Source organism: Cygnus atratus, chromosome 21 (assembly GCF_013377495.2).
Source record: "Cygnus atratus isolate AKBS03 ecotype Queensland, Australia chromosome 21, CAtr_DNAZoo_HiC_assembly, whole genome shotgun sequence".
NCBI lineage: Eukaryota > Metazoa > Chordata > Aves > Anseriformes > Anatidae > Cygnus > Cygnus atratus.
Window position 1 is genome coordinate 2986254 of NC_066382.1, and position 19550 is coordinate 3005803.

General features: G+C 54.4%; 1 protein-coding gene across 1 annotated transcript in view; it reads left to right on the top strand.

The window, feature by feature from the left end:
* Nucleotides 1-1516: 1516 nt before the first annotated feature.
* Nucleotides 1517-19550, top strand: part of ACAP3 (ArfGAP with coiled-coil, ankyrin repeat and PH domains 3) — a 59693-nt gene continuing 41659 nt past the window's right edge. The window contains exons 1-2 of the mRNA XM_035557698.2: nt 1517-1844; nt 18693-18750. Of these exons, the coding sequence (XP_035413591.1) occupies nt 1663-1844; nt 18693-18750 (240 nt within the window). The 5' untranslated portion in view covers nt 1517-1662. The remainder of the gene's footprint in view (nt 1845-18692; nt 18751-19550) is intronic.

The following is a 19550-nucleotide window of genomic DNA, read 5'->3' on the forward strand; positions in this document are numbered from 1 at the left end:
AGCAGCAGTGTGGTCCTGCTCCCAGCAGAGTTGGGCTTCTTGGAGGCCAACAACCATCGTGCTCATGTCCCTGCAGGTCGCAGTGGCTTTGCACAGTCATTCTGGACCTCCCCAGACTGCAAGCACCGGCAGATAAAGCAAGTAGTGCCTCCCAGACCGAGTGCTACCCGCTCACTGCCCTCCAAACACCGGCTCTTCTCAGCCTTTTCTCCCAGCCCACGGCTCCCCTTCAGGGTGACACTTGGCAGGGTTTAGCCCTCTCCTGGTAAAAGGTTTTTATTTATTATTATGCAATTACAGAAGAGGCAACAGAGGGGTTGGAAAGCAATGGAGAATATAGATACGGACGTATGTACGTTTCCTTGAAGGAGGGGAAGAACTTTAGGTGCCCTGACCCTCAATTTCCCCTCAGTCCCGTGACTTGGAGCAGCCAAGGTAGAGATGTGGGTTAGTGCTCGCTTTGGGGCCGCTTTGACAGGTTCCCCGCTCCCTTTCTCCAGCCCCTCGGCCCATCCTAGTGTCTGGCCTTTTGCAAGTTCTCTCTGGATGTTATGCTTTCCTTCTGATTTATGGTTTCCTGTGGGCTCGGAGGAATGCGAGGCAGGAGCAGCGTTCTGCTTTGTCACTTGCGAGCAGAAAGGGAAATGGAGATTAGCAGCAACAGGTCTTGGGTTTCGTGGAGGTTTGCAGGCTGACGGCAGAGCTTCGGGAAGGAGCAGAACTACCCCGTGGTGGTGGGCCAGAGGCTGGCTGCCTTGCTCAAGCGGAGAGGGCAGCGAGCCCCAGAGCAGGCTGAACTCATTGCAGCCATTGTCCTCATTCAGCAAGAGCACAGACCCGGGTCTGTGCCGTCAAACACAAAGAGCAGCCATCCCTTTCTCGGTCCAGATGATTTTTATTTTAGATGGTCTGAATGTGCAGAAACCCTCCGCGAAATAGAGCAAAGGCCACAGCGAAGACTTGGCAAACAAGCAGCGCGAACCTTCCCTTCTGCAGCAGATCTGAGAATAAACGAGTCACCGCACAAAGGGAGCCTTAAAAATGCAAAGATAAAGAACACAGAAACCAGGATACCGAGTGTTATTACTGCATATCCTCCAGGAACGTGTGGTGTTTTCGTAGCGCCGTTGGCTCATCGCGGTGTCTGAGGTGGAGACTAAAGCCCCGGTGGAGCATTAGCTGGTGAGGTGAGATGGTTCGGGGTATGAAGTGCCGGATTCGAGCCCCTTTGGTTCGGGGTTGGATGGAAGGCCGAACGAAGTGCCTTTTTGGTCAGTCGCTGTGTCACAGTCACCAGGTTTGACGAGGTTTTTGTCGGTTGTTTTCCAAGTCAGCCCTGTGTGATCTCAGGGATCGAGAATCCAGGGCTGTGGCTTGGCCTTGACTCAGCCTCAAATGAAAGCCAGGCACTCCTCCCCACGTGAACTCTGTCTCCTTGGCCTGCCTCTGGCCAGGACATCTCATCCACGACCCCACATTCTCACCGTGATGTACCCCTACGTGTCAGACCCGTTGGGCTCCCTGCCTTTTGAGCTGGAGCGGGGAAGGCTTCCACGTGGGGATCTTCGTAGGCTCTTCCATGAGCTGTCCCTAGGTCGCGGTCTCTGAACACAGCCTGCCTGCTCTCAGAGGCCACAGACCCTTTCCTCTCTACCACTCGCCATGCAAAGCACGCCGTGTCTGTCTGAACAGCACCCTTGGCCTGGCAGATCACCGTCGGACGCCCGCGAGGGTTGGGTCTGCAGGCGGATACCCAGCAGCTGCCTCCTGCCAGCAGCCCCGGGCTGCCTGTCCGAAGGGACGGCGTGCTTTCATCCCTGGTGCTCAGCGAAGTGGGAGCAGAGGTGGGTCAAGGTGTGCCACCCCTGGGTGCAGGATTAGTGCCAACACCGGCTGGAGGGGTTTGGCTCCGGCTGTTACTGTATGGGCGGAGAAGAGTGGTCAGCAAGGACGTGCAAGCGTCTAGTTTAACGCAATCTCCTTTCCACAGCCAGGCTAATGCATTGCTGTCCTCTGACTGTATGGAGGGGCTGACAGTTCCTCCCACCATTTCTCCACCTTTTCTCCTGTTTCCTTATTACAAGCCCAAATCCAGATGTGGTAGGTGCAAGGTAGGCAGGGAATGGGTTTCTTCTCGCTGTTGCCTGAATCATTTTGCCACCCTGTGTGTGCAAGCTCATTGTTGGGTCCATTATGTACCAGCTGCAGGCTTGAGAACATCTGGCTTCCTTCCCAAATTCCGGTCTCGTGGCAAGACATATTACTTCCAGCTTGCTTTTGTTGTTCACCTTTTATTTCTTTACAGAGATTTTGAAGTATCTGGCAGGCAGTGCCGAGTGCTGAGGGATCAGGAGGATTAATTCTGTCATTGGTTTGGGCATTGTGCTTTTGGTTTGACTTCCTTGGGTCACATTACTTCTCCCATGCCCCGGTTGTCTTCTCTTGCTCTTTACCTGCTTTACCTACTTAAATTCACTGGAGGTATGACAGCCTCTTTTCTGTGACATTGTATAACCTCAAATATGTAGGGGTTTCAATATGCTTGGAGAATAGAGTTGCTACTGCAAGTAATGCCAACAAGAGTGTCCTTCTCTTCCCTCACTTTGCAGTGGGTGTGTCATCTGTGTGTGTTTTGTAAGCATTAACTAGTAGCCAAGATGCGTACAGAAAAACATAGCCCTTGGCTTGACTAGTCATGTAAAGATATTAATAACCACGCACACAAAGGGAATGATTAAGGAATAGGCAGGGTTCCTAATTGAATGCTTCTTCCCCATTCATGGGAGGAAGGGTGTGAAATCTTTCTTGTGCTTGCCAGCTCCTGTTACAGGAATCAGTCGCTAGCCCCGTTTGTGAGACGGGTTCGCAATGCAGAGCCAGTTCTCGAGGCAGGGCTGGGCTTTCTTTGGAGCCCCGCGAGGAGCTAGGAGTGCAGGTCTGCAGGACTTTCTGCAATTTTTCCCCAATTTTTATTTCAGAACTGGAATGGGCTGAAAAATTGATCAAAGAAATTCCTGTGATATGAAATTCCAAAGTCTTTTTTTTTTCGTTTGAAAACCGTCTCTCCATTTCCAGCTGGGTTCAGATCATGCTGTGGAACTTCAGAGACAAAAGAGCTGGATTGCAAAGGAGTGGAGGCAGAAGAGATCAGTCCATCTCTTCCCTCCAGGATGGGCTATTCCCGGTCTCAACACTGGCCCGTGAAATGCTTCACTCTGATAAATCAGCACTTTGTAATGCTAAGGTGTTCTTTCAGAAAAGATGTTTTTCTCCAGAAAACTCCCAGGCAGCTCTACGTTTAATGTAAGACTTCAGGAAGGCGGCGGTGCAGCGCGTTAACTCTTGGCCCTACTGATTGCATAAGCAACGCAGCCGGCAGGCTTTGATGTGCGATCACTCCTACGCGGCCCTGAGCAGGAGAACCTGCTTCGCAGGGAAAGGAGGCGTTTGGTAACACATCAGCTATATCCAGAGCTTTTCAGACGTTTCTTCAGCCTTTCCTGCTGATTATTGCAACGCCGAATGATCACACCTTGTAAATGAGGACTGACAGAGTTCTTCCTACAATCTTTGCTGGTTAGGGAATTAATTAGGGTGTGAACAGCACCGACGGACTCCAGGCTCGTGGTCATGTCTCTGTCCTCACATCGAGGTCAGGGTGTTTAAAGAATTTGAGAAGGTGAAGTTAAACCAAGTTAAGCAGCATCGGACCAAAGGAGAGGGTTCGGATTTGCCGTCGGGTATCGGTGTGGCTCCCGGGGGTCCTGCAGTGGTCCTTAAACTCCAGGCCAGGTTCTGGTTGTGTTTACGCTGGTGGAAGCTTGCTGAATTTATTGGGCTGGTATAAATGAGAGGGTTTGGGCAAGTGGGGGTGGAAGTGAATGTCCTAAAAGAAAGCCAGAACATTCACAAAAACAAGTCTCATTCAGTCCTGAGTTTGCTTTGTGGTTTCCTTGTGAATCAGAGAAGAAAAAGGGAGTGGGAGGAGGGGAGCGAAAAGATATTCAGAACCCAGTCCAAAAGCAACCCCACACCCCCCGGCCAATATCTCTCGTGTAAGACATTTGTTTCTTCTGGCAATAGGAGGAAACCTTTCCAGACATTGTCCTCCGAGAACCGTTCGCTCTTTGCAGTTAAAAAGGCAGGCACACGTAAATACGTACGCACGGAGAGTGAGCAAGGGGGAAGAACAGCAGTTACCCTAGCACAAAGGGCAGGTTTCGCTTTTCGGCCCTAAGAGCTCACGCTGTGCCCCATAACAGTTTGATTTTGTGGAGCCCTTCGTGCTCTGCAGGGCATTAATGGCAGAAAGCACCGGACCCCTTCAGTCCATTCCTGCAGTTGCCCCGATTTCTCTGGCGATGGAGGCGGCGATGAGGGTTCAGTTCCTAATGCTTTGGGGCTGCACGTGTATCCCCGAGACCCAAAACCGCTGGATAAGCAGAGCAATAGTTTTCTTGTCTGTCTTCACGCATCGGTCCCAACGTGTCTGGAAAAGCAGCTGTCATCCAGCAGTGGTTTTAAGGCGTATGTGCTCTTACAAGGTGGGCTGAGACCTTCGTGGCCTCTCCATCCAGCACGCTGTCGTGCGTCGAGCGAATTGGTGCCGTGCGAAGGGGCAGGGGCGCAGCCTGCTTCAGCAGCCGCGGAAGGGAGCTCATCAGCTAACACAAAGGCGCCTCGCAACGGCAGCCTGCCCCTCACCCCGGGACCTGTGGCACGGCTTGTTTTAAACCGTGCTGCGTGGGCAAACCTCTCAATGGGATCATGTGGGAGGCCGCGCTAATGAAGGGATTATCCGCCGAAAGCGGTCGATGCTCTCCGAGAATGGGACACCGCTCCTGCTGCGGCTGGGGGGGGGATTCGGGGACGGCGACCCTGGCACGAGGGTGGGTTTGGCTGGAGCCCTGTCTGCCGCGGGGCTGTGGCGCGTGCCCTTGTGGCTGTGCTGGCATCCAAGCCCTGATTTGAAATATGGGCGCTTTGGGGTGATTTGGGGCTCAGGAGGGGACGTGGCCTCGCACAAACGGCGCCGGGCGGCGCAAAGCGAGGCCTGGGCGAGGAGCAGGCCGGCGAGGCTCAGCCTCGGCGCGGGCTGGGGACATCGCGGGGAGCGGGGGGAGAATAGCTCCTGTGTGCTCCTCTGCCCTGGGCTTGGTCGGAACAAGGGCCAAAGTGTGCGTGGTGCTCGCGCTTGGGGTTCAGGGGGATATCTGTCACTGCCACTGCAGCGAAGGGACACCTGCCGCTGGCGAATCGCAGTGTTTGAGTTCCTCTGTGCGGCTCTCTTGCCACAGTCCCTCTTTCTCTCTCTTATCAAGCGCTTCCGAGCCTGGCGAGGGGCAAGGAGGCTGCAGAGCCAGGAGCGTGGTCCAGCAGAACGGGGAACGGGGAGCAAGGCCTGAAGCTGTCCCCTGTCAGCTGGGACCCTGACCCTGAGAGCAGCCCAAAGCCCCTCTCTCCTGCTGCCTTGCCCTTCCCCTGGCTCGCCGGCCCTCCCCGTGGCTTTGCGGCCCCAGGTGTGAGGCGAGCAGGCTCGGCATCTCCTGCCAGGCTGCGTGTGCGCGCATGTGGCCGTGCCTGTGGGTGGGAGCGTGGATATTGAGGAGCAACACCGAGTTTGCTCCGCAGCAATAACCGTGATAGACTAAACAAAATCTTGCACACATCTGCAGGCCAGCTATTTCTGGGTCGAGGCAGAAGGCTCGCGCAGCGTAGCAGCATCCACCTAACATCTGTCGGTGGTGGTGTGTTTTTTTCCCAAAACAATTTTTCTGTGAAATTCTAGCAAATCGTGAGCCCTGAGTCTACCTGCCACCCAGGCAGTCACCAGCAAGGTGCAAGGCTGCATTATTTTGCGTAGAACAGATTTGTTTTTCTAACCAAAAACTTGTTTAATCCCTGCTGATATCAGAAGTTTTTCCTCTCTGGTCTTACGAACATCGCACAGATCAGTGACAAGGTGTCTAACCTTCGTTTTCAGCCTCTAATTGATCGTTTGCGCGGGCAAACATTTAACGTGTGATCCAATGTCTAAATTTAAGAGGTAGACATTTAACAGTGGGTTCTGCAATTCATCACCCACCTCCTACCAGTACGTGTGCCGGTCGTACATCTGTCCGGCCCCGCTGGCTGACCGGTGAGGATGGTGGTTGTGGGTGGGGTGATGCCGCCGTGCCTCGTGCCTCGCCCAACTCATCTGCTTTCACCTGCTGCCCAAATTCACCCCTCACGCCACGGCACTCGTCCGTTGTGTTGCTGAGAGCTGGGCATTGGCAATTCATTTCTGATATTCAAGTTTTACCTTCACGCGATTGCACGGGGCTCAAGGAAACCAAGGGCTGGTTCCAGCGAAAGCCCGGTAGCCATGGGCAAAGAAAAAGGATTTTGTGTTTCTTATCTGAAGATACGCCATGCGGGCGTATTTTAAAGCACGTGTGTGGACATATGATAAAGCACACTGGACGTATTTTTATTTAGAGCAGGTTAGCAACCTGCACCTTGACCCCCCGTGTCTCTGGCAGCAAGCCTTTTCCTCACGTGGTCTCGGCCAGCCTGGGCTGCTCGGCTGGGACGAAGACCCTTGCGTAGTGCCTGGCATTTGTGGTGGTTTGCTGGTGTGCACACCTCCCGTGCTCTGCACCAAACCGCTCTTTAATGCCAGCCTACAAGAAGCTGTGAGCGCTCACATACCCAGCTTAGAGGCACCCCAGCCCTTTCATCTCCCCGTTGGGGACAGCAAGGCACCCCCGGGTTCAAGCAGAGCTGCCTGGAGCATTTCCTCCCCAGTTTAACTCCTTGCCGGGCATATCTCCGGATCTGGTTCGACCTACTGGCTGTACCAGCACAACTGGCTCCACAAAGGCATTTCTTCACTCCTGCAAACTGCTCCAGCTTACCGAGTTGGGCAGAGCATGTGCTCAGCACTCGGCATCCGCCTGAACTCCCATTGAGTTTGGTGGGGGTGAGAGACAGCTCTAAAATCAAGCCTCTGCCTGAGGGCTTTGCATATGCATGACCTTTAAATCGGAGCTGGGTCACATTTTGCCTCCAAGCCTCTGTCAGTGGAGGCCCTGATGTCACCCCACCTCGGTGGCTTGCTCGGTGGACAGCTGTTGCCGCTTGGCTCCCTTTTGGGGCAGACCAGAGCTGTGAACCCTGGTTTCTCAGGAGCTGTGGAAGAAGACAAGCACGTAAGGGAGGCAGCGGTACTCACAGGCCAGCACGTCGGTGAGTCCACGCACTGAATCTCACACCTCCATGCTCGCTGTGACTCCCTCAAGCCAGTAAGATGTTCCTGGTGTGTGTTCGAGCAGGGTTTTGTACCTAGTCTGTCACAAGTTGTACCTGGGAAGCTTACTGTTTGCCACTGGTGATAAATTCCCCAAGCTGCAGGGGTTCAATGCAAAAGGGCGGCAGAGGAGAGTGGGCAGAGCAAAAGGGGGGAAGATGCTCACGTGTGGCACCGCAGCTCCTTCCCGTCCCACACCCCTGTGGGTGTGCGGGGTGAGTAACCACAGCTCCTGCTCTGAAGGGCGGCTCTTGCCTTTTAAAGCAAAGGAGAAAGGTTTTTTTTAGAGCTAAAACCACAATAAAATAAGAGTTAATTCCTGCAAAGCTTCTAGTTCTTGGTTTGGAGGGAGCAGCTCCCGTCTCCGTGACCTTCCCATTCCTCCTGCGTTAGTCCCAGCGCTGCGTGGAGGTCCGCGTGCGCGTGGTGCTGCCGCCGGGGCGACGAGGCTCAGGACATCTGCGTGCGTGCCTCCAAGGACCCTGGGGGGTCATTTTCTTTAAGAGACGCTTTTGTTTCGGCTTCAGCCTGGGCTGACTCTCATGCAATTGCTGGTTGCAGGGAGCACGGCGACATGCACGCACATCCCACTTCCCCTCCCTCCCTGAAAATATTGCCGGTCCAGCTTCGTGAGTCAGCAAGGTTCAGGACCCTCAGTAACTCTGCCTGAGGCTTCCAGCTGCCTAGGGAGCACGGGGGACCCAGATTATTTTCTGTAGCCCCATAAGGGGCAGGAAGGAGCTCTTTTCTCCTCTTCTCCACTGAGAATCGAACTGATGTGCCACGGGAGTTTCTCTTTTACCTGGGGACAGGTCTCTATTGACACCACGAGACTGGTCTTTGCCACCCCGTGCAGTGAACCCCACACTCCCCCTATACCTTGCAAGCAACGCTGCCCTTTCCTAGGTGGAAACTGAAGTGCTGTCGGGTGTCTCAGACCTCACTCTGCATGGAGCAAACGACCTGCTTTCACTCGAGCAGCGGACGGACGTCAGTTTGGGGTGGAGTAAGAGAGAACGATTTTTGGTCTAGCCTTGCTAACACTACGAAACACAGAGTGGCAGGGGGAAGGGGACAGCTCTGAAGCTGAAGGTAGCTGTCAATTCTCACGTGAATGCTGCTGACTTAAAAGGCAGAGAGCAAAAGCATCACATGTGCCTGTTTCCAGCGTAATTACTCAAAATCTAGGTCAGCGTTTGCACTGTAGCAAGCATTTATGCTTGGAAAGGCTATTGACTTGTCGTTGCTGGGGGTGTGTTAATAAATCTCCGGCAAATGTTATCAGTGATCTGTTCACAGCATCTTTGATCTGAAGGTCTTTGAGCGCAGCTGTCATTAAGGGAAGTTCCTTGTGCAGCTTTGTGGAAGCAGCTCCATTTTCCAAACGGGGAAAGCAAGGGAGGGAGCGAGTTAGTTCTCCTGAGAGGGCTGAGTCACTGCCGGAGGTAAGGATGCGACCCAGGAGCGCCGGCTCCCCGGCTCCTGCTCCCAGTCCGCGGACAGCTCTCTCCCCAGCCTCCTCACACCCACCCTCATGTTATGATCTTCCCAGGCACGCGGCTCCCGCTGCAGGAAGACCTCTCTGTGGCGCTGTAAGGGCAGCGGTGGTGCACGTGGCACAGCACCAGATCGACATTTACGTGGCCTTCGGGCGAGTGCTGCAGCCAGCAGGGCCGGCGGGAGCTCCCTCCCCGCTGCGCACAGAGGCAGGGAGGTTGCAGGGAGGGACAAGGGGATGAATATCAAGGGGACCAGGGAACAAGCTGCGTTGCCCAAGCATCTGAAGCACCCCAGGAAGCAAATGAGGCTGCTCAGAAGCTTGATAAAGATGGGTAAGAGCAGTAGCAGCAGGCTCAGGGGCTGATGGAGGAGCATTTCCCTTAATGTCACTTTCTCCGGATCCAAACCACCACCAGGAGAAACAGAACCCCCCCCCCCAAGGATGAGAAAGATGGGATCTGCACTGCCTCCATCCTGCTGCTGAACGCAGTTTTACCGTTGATCTGCAGGAAATGAACATTTTCCTTTGGAAGTTGCTGCTCTGAAATAGAAGTTAAGCATTTCTGAAGTCATTGGTCTTCCACCCAGCAGAGTTTTGTCAAGAGTTTCTCCTGATCTTGCAGAAGGAAAGAAAATAGACTCTGAGGGCTGAGGGACTGGACATCAGCCGTGTTGGTTCCTCTCTGGAAGGAAAGAGGGACTGGTGAGACAGCCGAGGACAGCGCTGTCCGTGTGCTGAGACCGAGCCGTGCACATCAGCTCCTTTCCACCATCTGAAAACCAGGCAGAAACCGGAGGGTAACACATTGGGTCTGACTCTCAGATGCACGCAGAGCTTTCAGTTACCCAGGCTGCTCCTCCTGGGCTCCCCCTCATCAGAGCCAGGTGTTTAGAAGAGGATGACTGCAGGTGTGGAAGAGCAAGAGCTGAGGATTGGCACGCGCAGGGTTGGTGGAAGAGGCTGGTTTGATTAGAAATTGGTATGCAACGGAGCTGGAAAGCCGTGTGGCTGCTGATTTTGAAATGCAGAGCACAACAGGGCTGTGCCTGGCCCACATGTGCCCAGCTGGGGCCGAGGGCTGGTTTGGAGAGCTAACAGAGAAGAAGCAAGGAGAAGCAGATGGCAGCAGCGCTCGCCAGCCCGGCCATCAGCCGCTGAGCCTCTAAAGCCTCAGGTGCAACTTAATCCCAAATTATCGCTCCTTGGCTCCAGGCACCCCACTGCTGTGTGTGTAACTGGGGGAGGGCAGAGTCCTTTGTGTGCTGGTGCTGGGTGTGGCAGTAACCGCGCTGTCCTGTAGACAAAGCTGTTTCCTCCTGTTCCTCCTGGCCCTTTTGGCTTCACTCTCATCCATCCCCGTCCCAGGTCTGGGCTGACTTCCCACGGGAGTCCAGTTTGAGACTGGGCCTGGCACTCAGCAGACACTGTGCTCGTTTGCCTTGTGGGGTTCAGCAAGATGAGCCCCCTTTCCGTGCCTCGATGTTCCCGGCTAAGCCGTAAGGTACGTGTGCAGCATATGAGGCTCCGTTTATGTCTGCGGAGAGCTGTTGGCTCAGGACGGGCTGGCACTGCTGGAGCATTCGATCTCACCCAGGGCCGCTCTGCAGCCCCTGCAGAGACCCCTCTGGGAGGTGCTCCGGCAGCATCGTGCTCGTCGATCCCTCACCTAGAGGAAGCACCTCACCTAGAGGAAACGTCTCGCCTAGAGGAAGCATCTCACCTAGAAGCAGCACCTCACCCAGAAGCATCATCTCACCTAGACGAAGCACCTCACCTAGACTCTCCTCCCTCTCCAGCCCCCGCTCCAGCAGAGGTAGGACGCTGCGCTGCCATTTAATGCCACTACCCACTCTCAGTGCTCCGTGGTCCTTGCCTCTCCCACATTTCCTGCATACTCTGCTCAGTTCCCTGAGAAACTTCGGCTCCTCTTAGCTATCTCGCAACCGGTCCCACGCTATTTCCAGGAGCAAATGCACAAAGCCGTGCAAAAGGAGCTTGCATTTTGCGCTGGAAGCCGTGCAGTTGCAGGGTTCCTATGGATACAGTCACCGTGGAGCTGTTGCCATGGTGCTGTCTGCTCCCACTGACGGAGAGATGCAAAGTATTCTTTTTTGGAAGAAAGGCGGAAGAGCAGTGGGTACCAGAGGGCACAGAAGCACGGAAGCTTTCCGAGAGGTATTTAAAGAGGCTAATAATAACTTGGTGTTAGAGCTTGGCCAGCTCTGCTGTCCGTCTTTGTCAGGTTCGTTATTTTTTCTTTTCTGCATCTTAAGGTAACGGCCAGCAAAAGGAAGCAAGACCGACGCACTCGCTGCAGGGTCACCCGCAGCAGCATTTCACCATGCAACGAATGCAGCACTTCCCTTCTTGCAAAAAATAAATAAATCCAAGGAGTGCCCACCAGTAAGAAGTGCGTGGCTTTTACCTCATCTCAGTTTAAACCTCCAGAAATTAGGCTTGCAAGAAGACAAGGATGTGGAGGTGGAACTCAAAATCCCATCTTCTCCTGCAGGCCTCCTTTCCTTGGAGGCACACGCTCAGCTTATTTTAAACTCTAGAAGAAAGTCAGTGCTCCTCTGGAGGGAAGCTTGGCAGCTGTTGGTGACCCTGCCAGGCTGCTGATGGTCCTGGAAGAAGCAGTCGAGGGAGAAAGGCTTGTGGCTGTGCCAGCCGTCCTCGTCTAGGTACGGGCAGAGCTAATCCCATCAAGGCAAACACCGCTTTCCCTGCATTTCAGGGAGAACCCAGTCAGATTTAATAAATAATAATAGCTGCTCTGCACACCTGCAGCTCCTGGCTCTGAGCATTTTGCCACCGCGATGCAATTAATCCTCCAAACACTCCCGTGAGGGAGGGAAGGATTCGTTTCTCGGCCTCTGAATAGCGATATCGGGGCGTGGAGTCAGTGATAAGGGCCCTCCAATGATGCTGGGGCCATCGGGAAGAGCATCGAGGAGTTCCCCTTGCCTGTCCGAGCTCTGGAGAGCCTGTGTTGAGCATCACCGGGTGACACACGGCGTAGGGCCCGCAGCAGCCTGATTTAGAACTACATTAGCTATGTTCCCTGTCTCGAGAGTCCTTTTTGTTGTGCACACACACGCAGGCGAGGTGGGTTTCTAGGAATTACCGAGCCCTCGTGGCCCACTCGGCACGCGGATCAGACGTGATCGGGGTATGAGAGCGCTGCTTTGGGCACAGGGCGGCTGCTTCGTGTGCGACTCGTCGCGGGCAGGAGAGCTTTGATGCTGAAGAAGCGGTCAAGGGATGCAGCTTTGAGGGAGGGCGTTACTCACGGCAGCACAGAGGGCTTGTAAAGGAGGGGGGACACCGTGTAGCAGGGAGATGGATCACGTATACGAGTCACAGATCGGCCTGAGTTAGCGTTGGTATAAAAATTCAGCTTTCTACAGACAGCGGGTGAGCCAGCCTTTGTAACAAAACGTGCCTCGGGGACAAAGGAGCCCGCTACTTCATGTAACCACCTGCAATCTGCTCACTGCATGCGCTGTGTTTGCCTGAGCCTCAGTGCTGAAAAAAAATCTTGTCCTTATTTTCTTCTGCCTCAGTTTCCCTGCCAGCAAAGTGAGGAAAACCAAACGCACTTCCCAAGGGAAGAGAAGGGTTGTAATTAAGTCGACTTTGTGAGAAGCTCTGACAGCTGCGAGTAGAAGCAGTTGCTGTTACAGCAGCTAATAATTCGCAATTACATTTTGTGTTCTTTTGGATCTCTTCTTCACGTAGTTGCCAGAGGTAACGGGGCCCTTTTAAGTCATTTTATTGCTTTTAATGCCGGCTTTGGTGCTGGATTGCTGGTGTCCTTGCCTTCAGTTAGCGCACGCGTGGTTGTGTCAGAGCTGACAAAAGCCAGCAAAACCGTGGCCGAGGAAACTGTGACTGTTGTTCCACCACGAAGAAAAAGAAGTGTCAAAAACGCAGACAGGCCTCGCAGGGAAATGCGAGCTGATCACGTCATGCCTCCACCGCTTAGCAATGCGGGTTTATTTAATCCCGAGCTTTGTTGATCCACCACGTGCCTGCGTGGTGCTGCAGCCAGCGCCTCACCCGAGGATCCCCCGAGCTTCCCAAACACGAGGGAGTCACTGGGTGCTCGCAGTGTCACCGCGAGGCAGACGTGTGTCAATTTAGCAATGGGGAAGCCAAGGGCTGGCTTAGGTGGCAGCTAATAATAAGAACAGGGTCGTCAGGCCTGCTGATTGCTCCCGTCATCACAAACCATCCCCTCTATAAGCCTATTTGTAAGCAGCGTCAGAAGCAAATGGTGAGTAAGGATAACCTAACTCCAGGGGGCCTGTGGCTCACCTATCGGAGCCAATGTCCCTCTCTCCAGATGTCGTTTCCCCCCCGCTTTTGTCCCTCATCCCCCGCCAGCCCTGTTCTAACTGCATCCGAGCACAGCTTAAAAATCCCAGCTCCCTTCTTGGACGCGGGCGATAATTCTCCCGGTGCTTGGGCTGTCTGCTGAGCAGTGGCAGGACCACAGGAGGGGAAAGGCAGATGGCTTCTTGCCACGGGCCCCGTTCTCTAGCCGTATAGGTTTGTTATTACTATTATTATTATCATTTTGCATCCCTTTCCCCAGGGGATGTCCAAATGCTTCTGGGAAGATTTTTGTCGCATACAAATCACGCTTCCGAACGGCTTCTCTAAAGCACAAAGAAAAATTCCCAGTGGAAACCCCTCAGGACGGTGGGGAATCGCTGCTTTCTCCGAGCGAGGAAACTCGAGCCTCGTCCCCGCAGCTGGAAGGGCTGCGCTTTGCGCTCAACAGCTAGCAGAGGAGGTGGCGGGTTGTTTTCTCTTCCCGCATGACGGAAATAGCCCAGGGCCTGGAAAAGCATTAGCAGGAAGAGCGCAGCATCGGGAAGCGCGGAGGGCACGCGGCCAAGAGACGACTGCACAGCTTTTAGCTGCCCAGTAATGGGGACGTTGCTTTTTTTGGGGGGTGGGCGAAGGGATTCAGCTCCCTCTGTTCGAGTCACTCGGTTTCCAGCTGGGTGAGCGAGCGAGCCCAAATCTGAGCGTCCCTGAGCGCACACAACGCTCCGGCTGCTGCCGAGCCTGGGGTCCTCTGCTTGTGTGGGAAGCCAGGCGTGCTGTGGACGTGGAAGCGCGGAGTGCCAGCCACTCACCCTGCCTCTTCATCGCCCTCCCGCGTTCCCTGGGACGGAGCGGTGGAGCTCGGCAGCGAGGGAGGCTGCTGAGGTGGCATTGCTCATCCCCGTGGAGTTAGGCCAGGTTCTCGGCTTGCGTGTGTAACTGAAGAGCCTTTTATCCCTGACACGCTGGTGGAACTGGGTGAGTTTAAGTCGGAAAGCAGTTGTGCTGAACCCTATTATTTCTCCAGGAAGGCATGACCGATGGGCTCTGGCACCGTGTCTGTGAGCAGGGTGAGGACACTTGGAACCCCAGAAGCCCAGGGGCGGACTTAGGCACGTTGTGACCTCAAAGGATGGGAAATCAGGTGGTCAAGGATCTGATATTACGTCTTTGCCCAGGCTTTGTCCTTCCACGGGGCACCGTGCCAGGCCTGTCAGGAAGGCTCTGTTACCACTGCTTTAGCTCATCTCCAGCGTGCTTGCAGCGTGCTGGAATAGCGCAGATCACAACGAAGGTGTCTGGTGTGAGTGCACGTGGTCCTGGGCAGGGACTGTGGTGAGTTTGCGTGCAAGGGAGCCAGACCTGTCACTTGTGAAGATTTTGCTCCCTGGTCTCTCACAAAGAAAAGTCCCCGGCCAAGGAGACGAGGCGTAACGGAGAAGATACTGCAGGCTAGGAACTGGGCTCTTGGTTGAGGACTGAGATCCCTTTGTCTTGCACGTAACAGCTTATCTAATGTGAATGTGTGGCTGCACCACGCCTAACCACAGCTCTGCCTCACAATTCATCTCTCCAAGGTCTTCGTTCCCACCACGTAACTGGAAGGATGGCCAACTGTTCCCCCTTGCCTCCTGTGATGCATCTGGAACTCCGTCAGAGTCCTGGAGCTGAACAGACCCTGAGATCACTGTCCTTGAAATCAGCCACTCGGGACCTTTTATGTCAAGTCTGCACAGCAGATACAAAGCTCGAGTTTCATGCTCTCCCAGCCACAGCCAACTGTGTTCATACCTTAGTGGATTCCAGACCCAAAATGTCTTCCTCCCCCACACAGAGGCCAAATATATCAACTCCTTTTCTTAGGGCACGATAAAAATGGGGAGTAAATTACAGATGCTCTCTCCACCTTCTGGCAGGGAACATGCTGCTAGGCTGCCTCGCTGTATTAGCTTCTAGCTGATGTCTGCAGATTGAACAATGGCTGCTGTTGCTTTCCTGGAAAGAAAAGCAACCCCAGAAAACCCGTCTGTCTCTCTCTCTCTCTCTTTCCCTCTCTTTTTTGCTGGTTATTATGTCCAGCTATAAGAAGCAAGAAGAAACCAAGTGGAAAAATTGAATCTGGCAGTAAGAGGGTGATGCATGAAGGCACTCGACTTCCAAACCCAGAGAACAAAAATAGCTGAAAGGGGGGGGAAAAAAAAAAAAAACCCTGAAAGGAGCTCTTTAATTATTCCATTTCTTTCTAAAGCTTTGCCCCTGGCACAGCCAAGCTGCCGTTCCTATAGGGCAACCATGTGTGTTGCAATAAAGCCCGGGCACCGCATTGTTAGAGAGAAAGGAGCTTCTTTTTTGGCCGTGCTTTCAAAGAGCTGGTAGCAGATCGATTGTGGCCAGAGCCCTGGGCGCGGGGAGGGCACGAGGGAGGCTGTGCTCTCGGAATGAGCCACCAGGGTTTCATTTTTGGTCCAGCTGATGCGAGGGTGGGCGTTCAGCTCCCTGCCCGGGGTCTGGAGGCTGCTCCCGGGGAGCTGCTCAGGGAGGAGCTCGGGAGAAGTGCTGGGGAAAAGCAGAGGCTTTGTTTTTTTCCCCCGCTTACTTTTTCAGTCTGCATACACATACTAAAATACCCTTTTCTGAACCATTAAAGGGGCTTTACATTAAGATCAGTTTCTTAATTATTTTTTTTTGGGCCAGTCCCTTGCTGCCCAGTGGCCTGGGGACCAACTGTGTACAAAACGACTGGGAAATAGAAGAGAGGGCTGCCAGATGAGGTGAGCCGCGACCCAGGAGGGGAGCAGACCATGACATTTCTGTGGAGCTGAAGCATGCTCTGATGGCACCGATCCGTTGTCTGACCCTTCTGGTAGTTTGCGAAGTCCCTTTTGGGACTGGTCGGGCAGACAGCAGGGGCAATGCCGTGGCCTGGAGGTGGGTCTGCATTCGTGATTTTCCATAATGTGCTTGGCACGTTAACTTCTTTCCTGAGCGTCCCCGGTGGAACGGAGAGGTGGTTGCAGACAGCAAAGGCTGGCATTGTGCTGTCATCCCAAGACAGAGCTCGTGCTTAAAAAAACGAAGTGGAGGAAATGAAACAGATGCACTTTACTTGGTGTTTCTGCTGCTATCACAGAAAATTACACTTGTAAAGCCACAGCAAGCAGTTCCCTCCCTTTGCACAAGCGCACCCGCGAGCCCTGCAGCTGCAAAGGGCCGTTTTCAACCTGCAGTTTCTTGCTGTCTCACCTGCTCTGCGCTTTTTTCTTGCCAGCTTCCTCAGAGGTACAGCAGAAGGCCAGGGGGCAGCTCCCGGACAGCCCCGCTGTATCAGTGCAGCTTCAGAGCCCCGTGGCTGGGGCTGGGGAAGGTGTAACGAATGCTCCGTGAAGTGCTCAGCAGGTAGCGGGCTTTGTAAGTACGTCTCACGGCGCAGCAGGAAGCAGAGGAGCCGATCGTAGGCAGCAGCCGCGTTTCTTGCATCCGGTATTTTTGAACGAAAGCAGATCCCAAGCTGTCTTCTGTAATATGCAGCGGTGATTAATAACCTCGTGTGCTTCCGCTGGATTTGATGCTTGGCTTGGGCTGAGACGTAGCGAGCATCACTCGGCGAGATGAATCCAGGGCTCTTGGATGCGGGGAGCAGAGCCACGTCCTTTCCTCGCGCGGCTTTGGCAGGGCTTCGGTGTTCTCACTGAAGTACGTCGCGGGTAATTTAGGAGCAGCACACCTCCCTGCTTTCCGCTTCAGCCTCCCTTGTGGAAAGAAGGGAGGCTCTGCCCTCATGTGTTATCACGTGCGTGCCACGCGAGGCATGCAGGGAGCGCAGCGCCCGTGGCCGTGTGACATCAGCGGGCCTTTGCTGTCACTGATCAGCGCGTGATGCGAGACGTCCCAGTCAGCTAGCTGCTCACAAGCCACATGAAGCCCTGGAGGGTGCTCGTGGGTAGAAGAGCTGCTCTCTCACGTGCTCTTTATCTGAAAATGCCAAAGATCTCATGGGTGCTAGGGGAGGAGCTGACAACACCTGGCCTTCTGCCCCGCTCCGGTCCTGCGCGAGGGCAGGCTCGCTCCTCGGTCCCACCCGGATTTCTCGGGACTGTAGGAAACGTTGGCTGCCTCGGAGCTGACAGATGGGGACTGCGCTCACCTGTGGAAGGTATTAGAAACGTTTCCTGTTGAGGAACGCTTGGGATGGATGTTACGGAGTGTGCTGTGCGGGTCTGGTCAGCTGTAAGCTTGGTAAGGGACGTGCAGGTGCCGTGCTGCTGGCCTGAACCCTCCCTCAGCTTGGAGTTTCCACTTCGGCTTTTTTTCCCCCCAGCTTTGTGACCTCTGGGGCTTTCTTCTCAAATTTATTCTCCTTTCTCTTGGAAGCACATCCCTTAGTGAGGACAGTCACTGCCTTCCTCACTCCCTTACTGACTGCAGGCACCACCAGGCGCGGGGTTCCTGTATACTCCAGCGGCTCCTCAGGACTTTTGCTGTTCCCTTTGGTGCGCGAGCATCCTATCCTTTCGCTGCGCTAGCAGCGTCGATTCACGCGGCTCTCAATCACCTCCCTCCCCTCTCTCTTCTTTCACCTGGCAAATGCTCAGCGCCGGGTTTTTTCAAAGCCTGAGCGTAAGATTTCAGGAGCCAACATTTCAAATTCCGAGCCCACAAGCTTCAGAAGCTGCTTGCGGTGGAATTTGGCTCGTGTATCCTTGGTGCACGGGGGCGGTGTGAGGCTCGCCGCATTGCCAGGTGTGCGGTTAAAGCAAGAGCTGTCCAAGCCTCGGCGCAGCTCAGCAGCGAGCAGCTCTGCGAGGGAGCGCTCGGGGGTTCGCAGCGCGGGATGCCGGCCTCAAAGAAACTCGTTTCACAGCGCACGGCTCAGGCTGGGAATGGTTTTTGTAAATGGCTGATGTCATGTTCGCCTTTCACTCGGGGGGGGAGGCCCGGTGACCTTTGCAGCTGGATCCCACCAGCCTCTTACTGTCACATCTGTCCAGCGACGCGGAGAGAAAACCGAGCGGATAATCGCGGGGCAGATCTATCCGGACGCGACCAGAGAGCCACGTGTGTGGGAGAGGGACTTGGGGTGTTCCATGACAGCAGGGCCGAGAGGGGTTTCTGCTCGAGTGGTGGCTCCTGAGGCTCAAGGGACAAAACTCGCCGGGTGGCCGCACTTCAGGCACAATCGTAGCCCAGAAAATCCATTTCGGTGGTAGGGAGGCAAGCAGTTTGGGCCTGCCAATTAACAGTGCCTGCAGAATCGGAACAAGACTATTGCAGCACACCTGAATGGCCCCGTGGCGCTGGCAGAAGATAGCATCATCTCCATCCCTTTGGTCAGCCCCGAGGAATTCGTTCTCCGCCAGGTGGGATCCTGCTTCCTAGAAGTAAGTCCCGAGCTTATGGAGCAGCAGGAAAAACCGAAGTGGGACGTGTGAACCCCTCCTCCCGTCACCCACCAACACACATACGTCAGGCCCTCGGATCTTTCCTTTTCTGGGACGCCTTGGCTTCTCTCCCAGTCATTACAAGCAACCAATTAATTATTTCTTTTTGCTGCTCTCGTTGCAGGGCGACCATCGATGAAGTGGAAACAGATGTGGTGGAGATAGAAGCGAAGCTTGACAAGGTAAGATGGAGCACGTTGGTTTGAAGTGGCGCTGATGGGTTCCTGCTTGGGAATGTGGCCCCACCAGCCTCTGAAAAGGGAGCCCAACACAGGCTGCCAGGAAACTGATGTGAAATACACTGAGCTTGTGCACAGGACCATGTCTCCCTCTACTGACTGGCGCCTGTCAGGGCTCCTTCGTGATAGCCAAAGCTGTCGGGACAGGAGGTCCAGACTTGGGCTCCCGATGCTGCTTGGTGGCCTTCCCTGCTATTAACAGAGAAAAAAAATGGCCTTGTCTTGTAGTGGGAGCTGTTACTGTAGAGCCCAGCCCTTCATTTTATTGCAATATCGCTGCACCTTGCAGGGTGTGATTAGACCTTAATCCTGGCCTCCGAAATCCCATCCTTGCTTCCTGGCCTCGTCGCCCTCCTTGACAGCGTTATTACCCTCCTTTCCCTGCCTCCTTTTCTAGCCCGTCGTGCCCCAGTGCTGGCTTGTTGCTGTGTAACTGTGCATCTGTAATTATGGCTTGCAGATAACAAAAGGGCATTGCACTGAAATGTTAATTACAGATTCTCGGAAGGTGGGGTGTGCTCGGCGTTCATCTTCTGGCTGCTGGGATTGGCGTTCATGGCGAGGGACACAGTGAGGGTGGATCCCGCAGATGTTGCAGGGAGCTGGGCAAAGGGTGTCCCTCGCTTCTAAGCCTTGAGGACGAGGGGACAGCAGGGCAGGGAGTGCTGAGGTGGCGTGGATCGGAGTCGGAGGCTTTTTGGTGGCTCCTCTGCCCCAGCTCATCCTGACATCTGAGACATCGG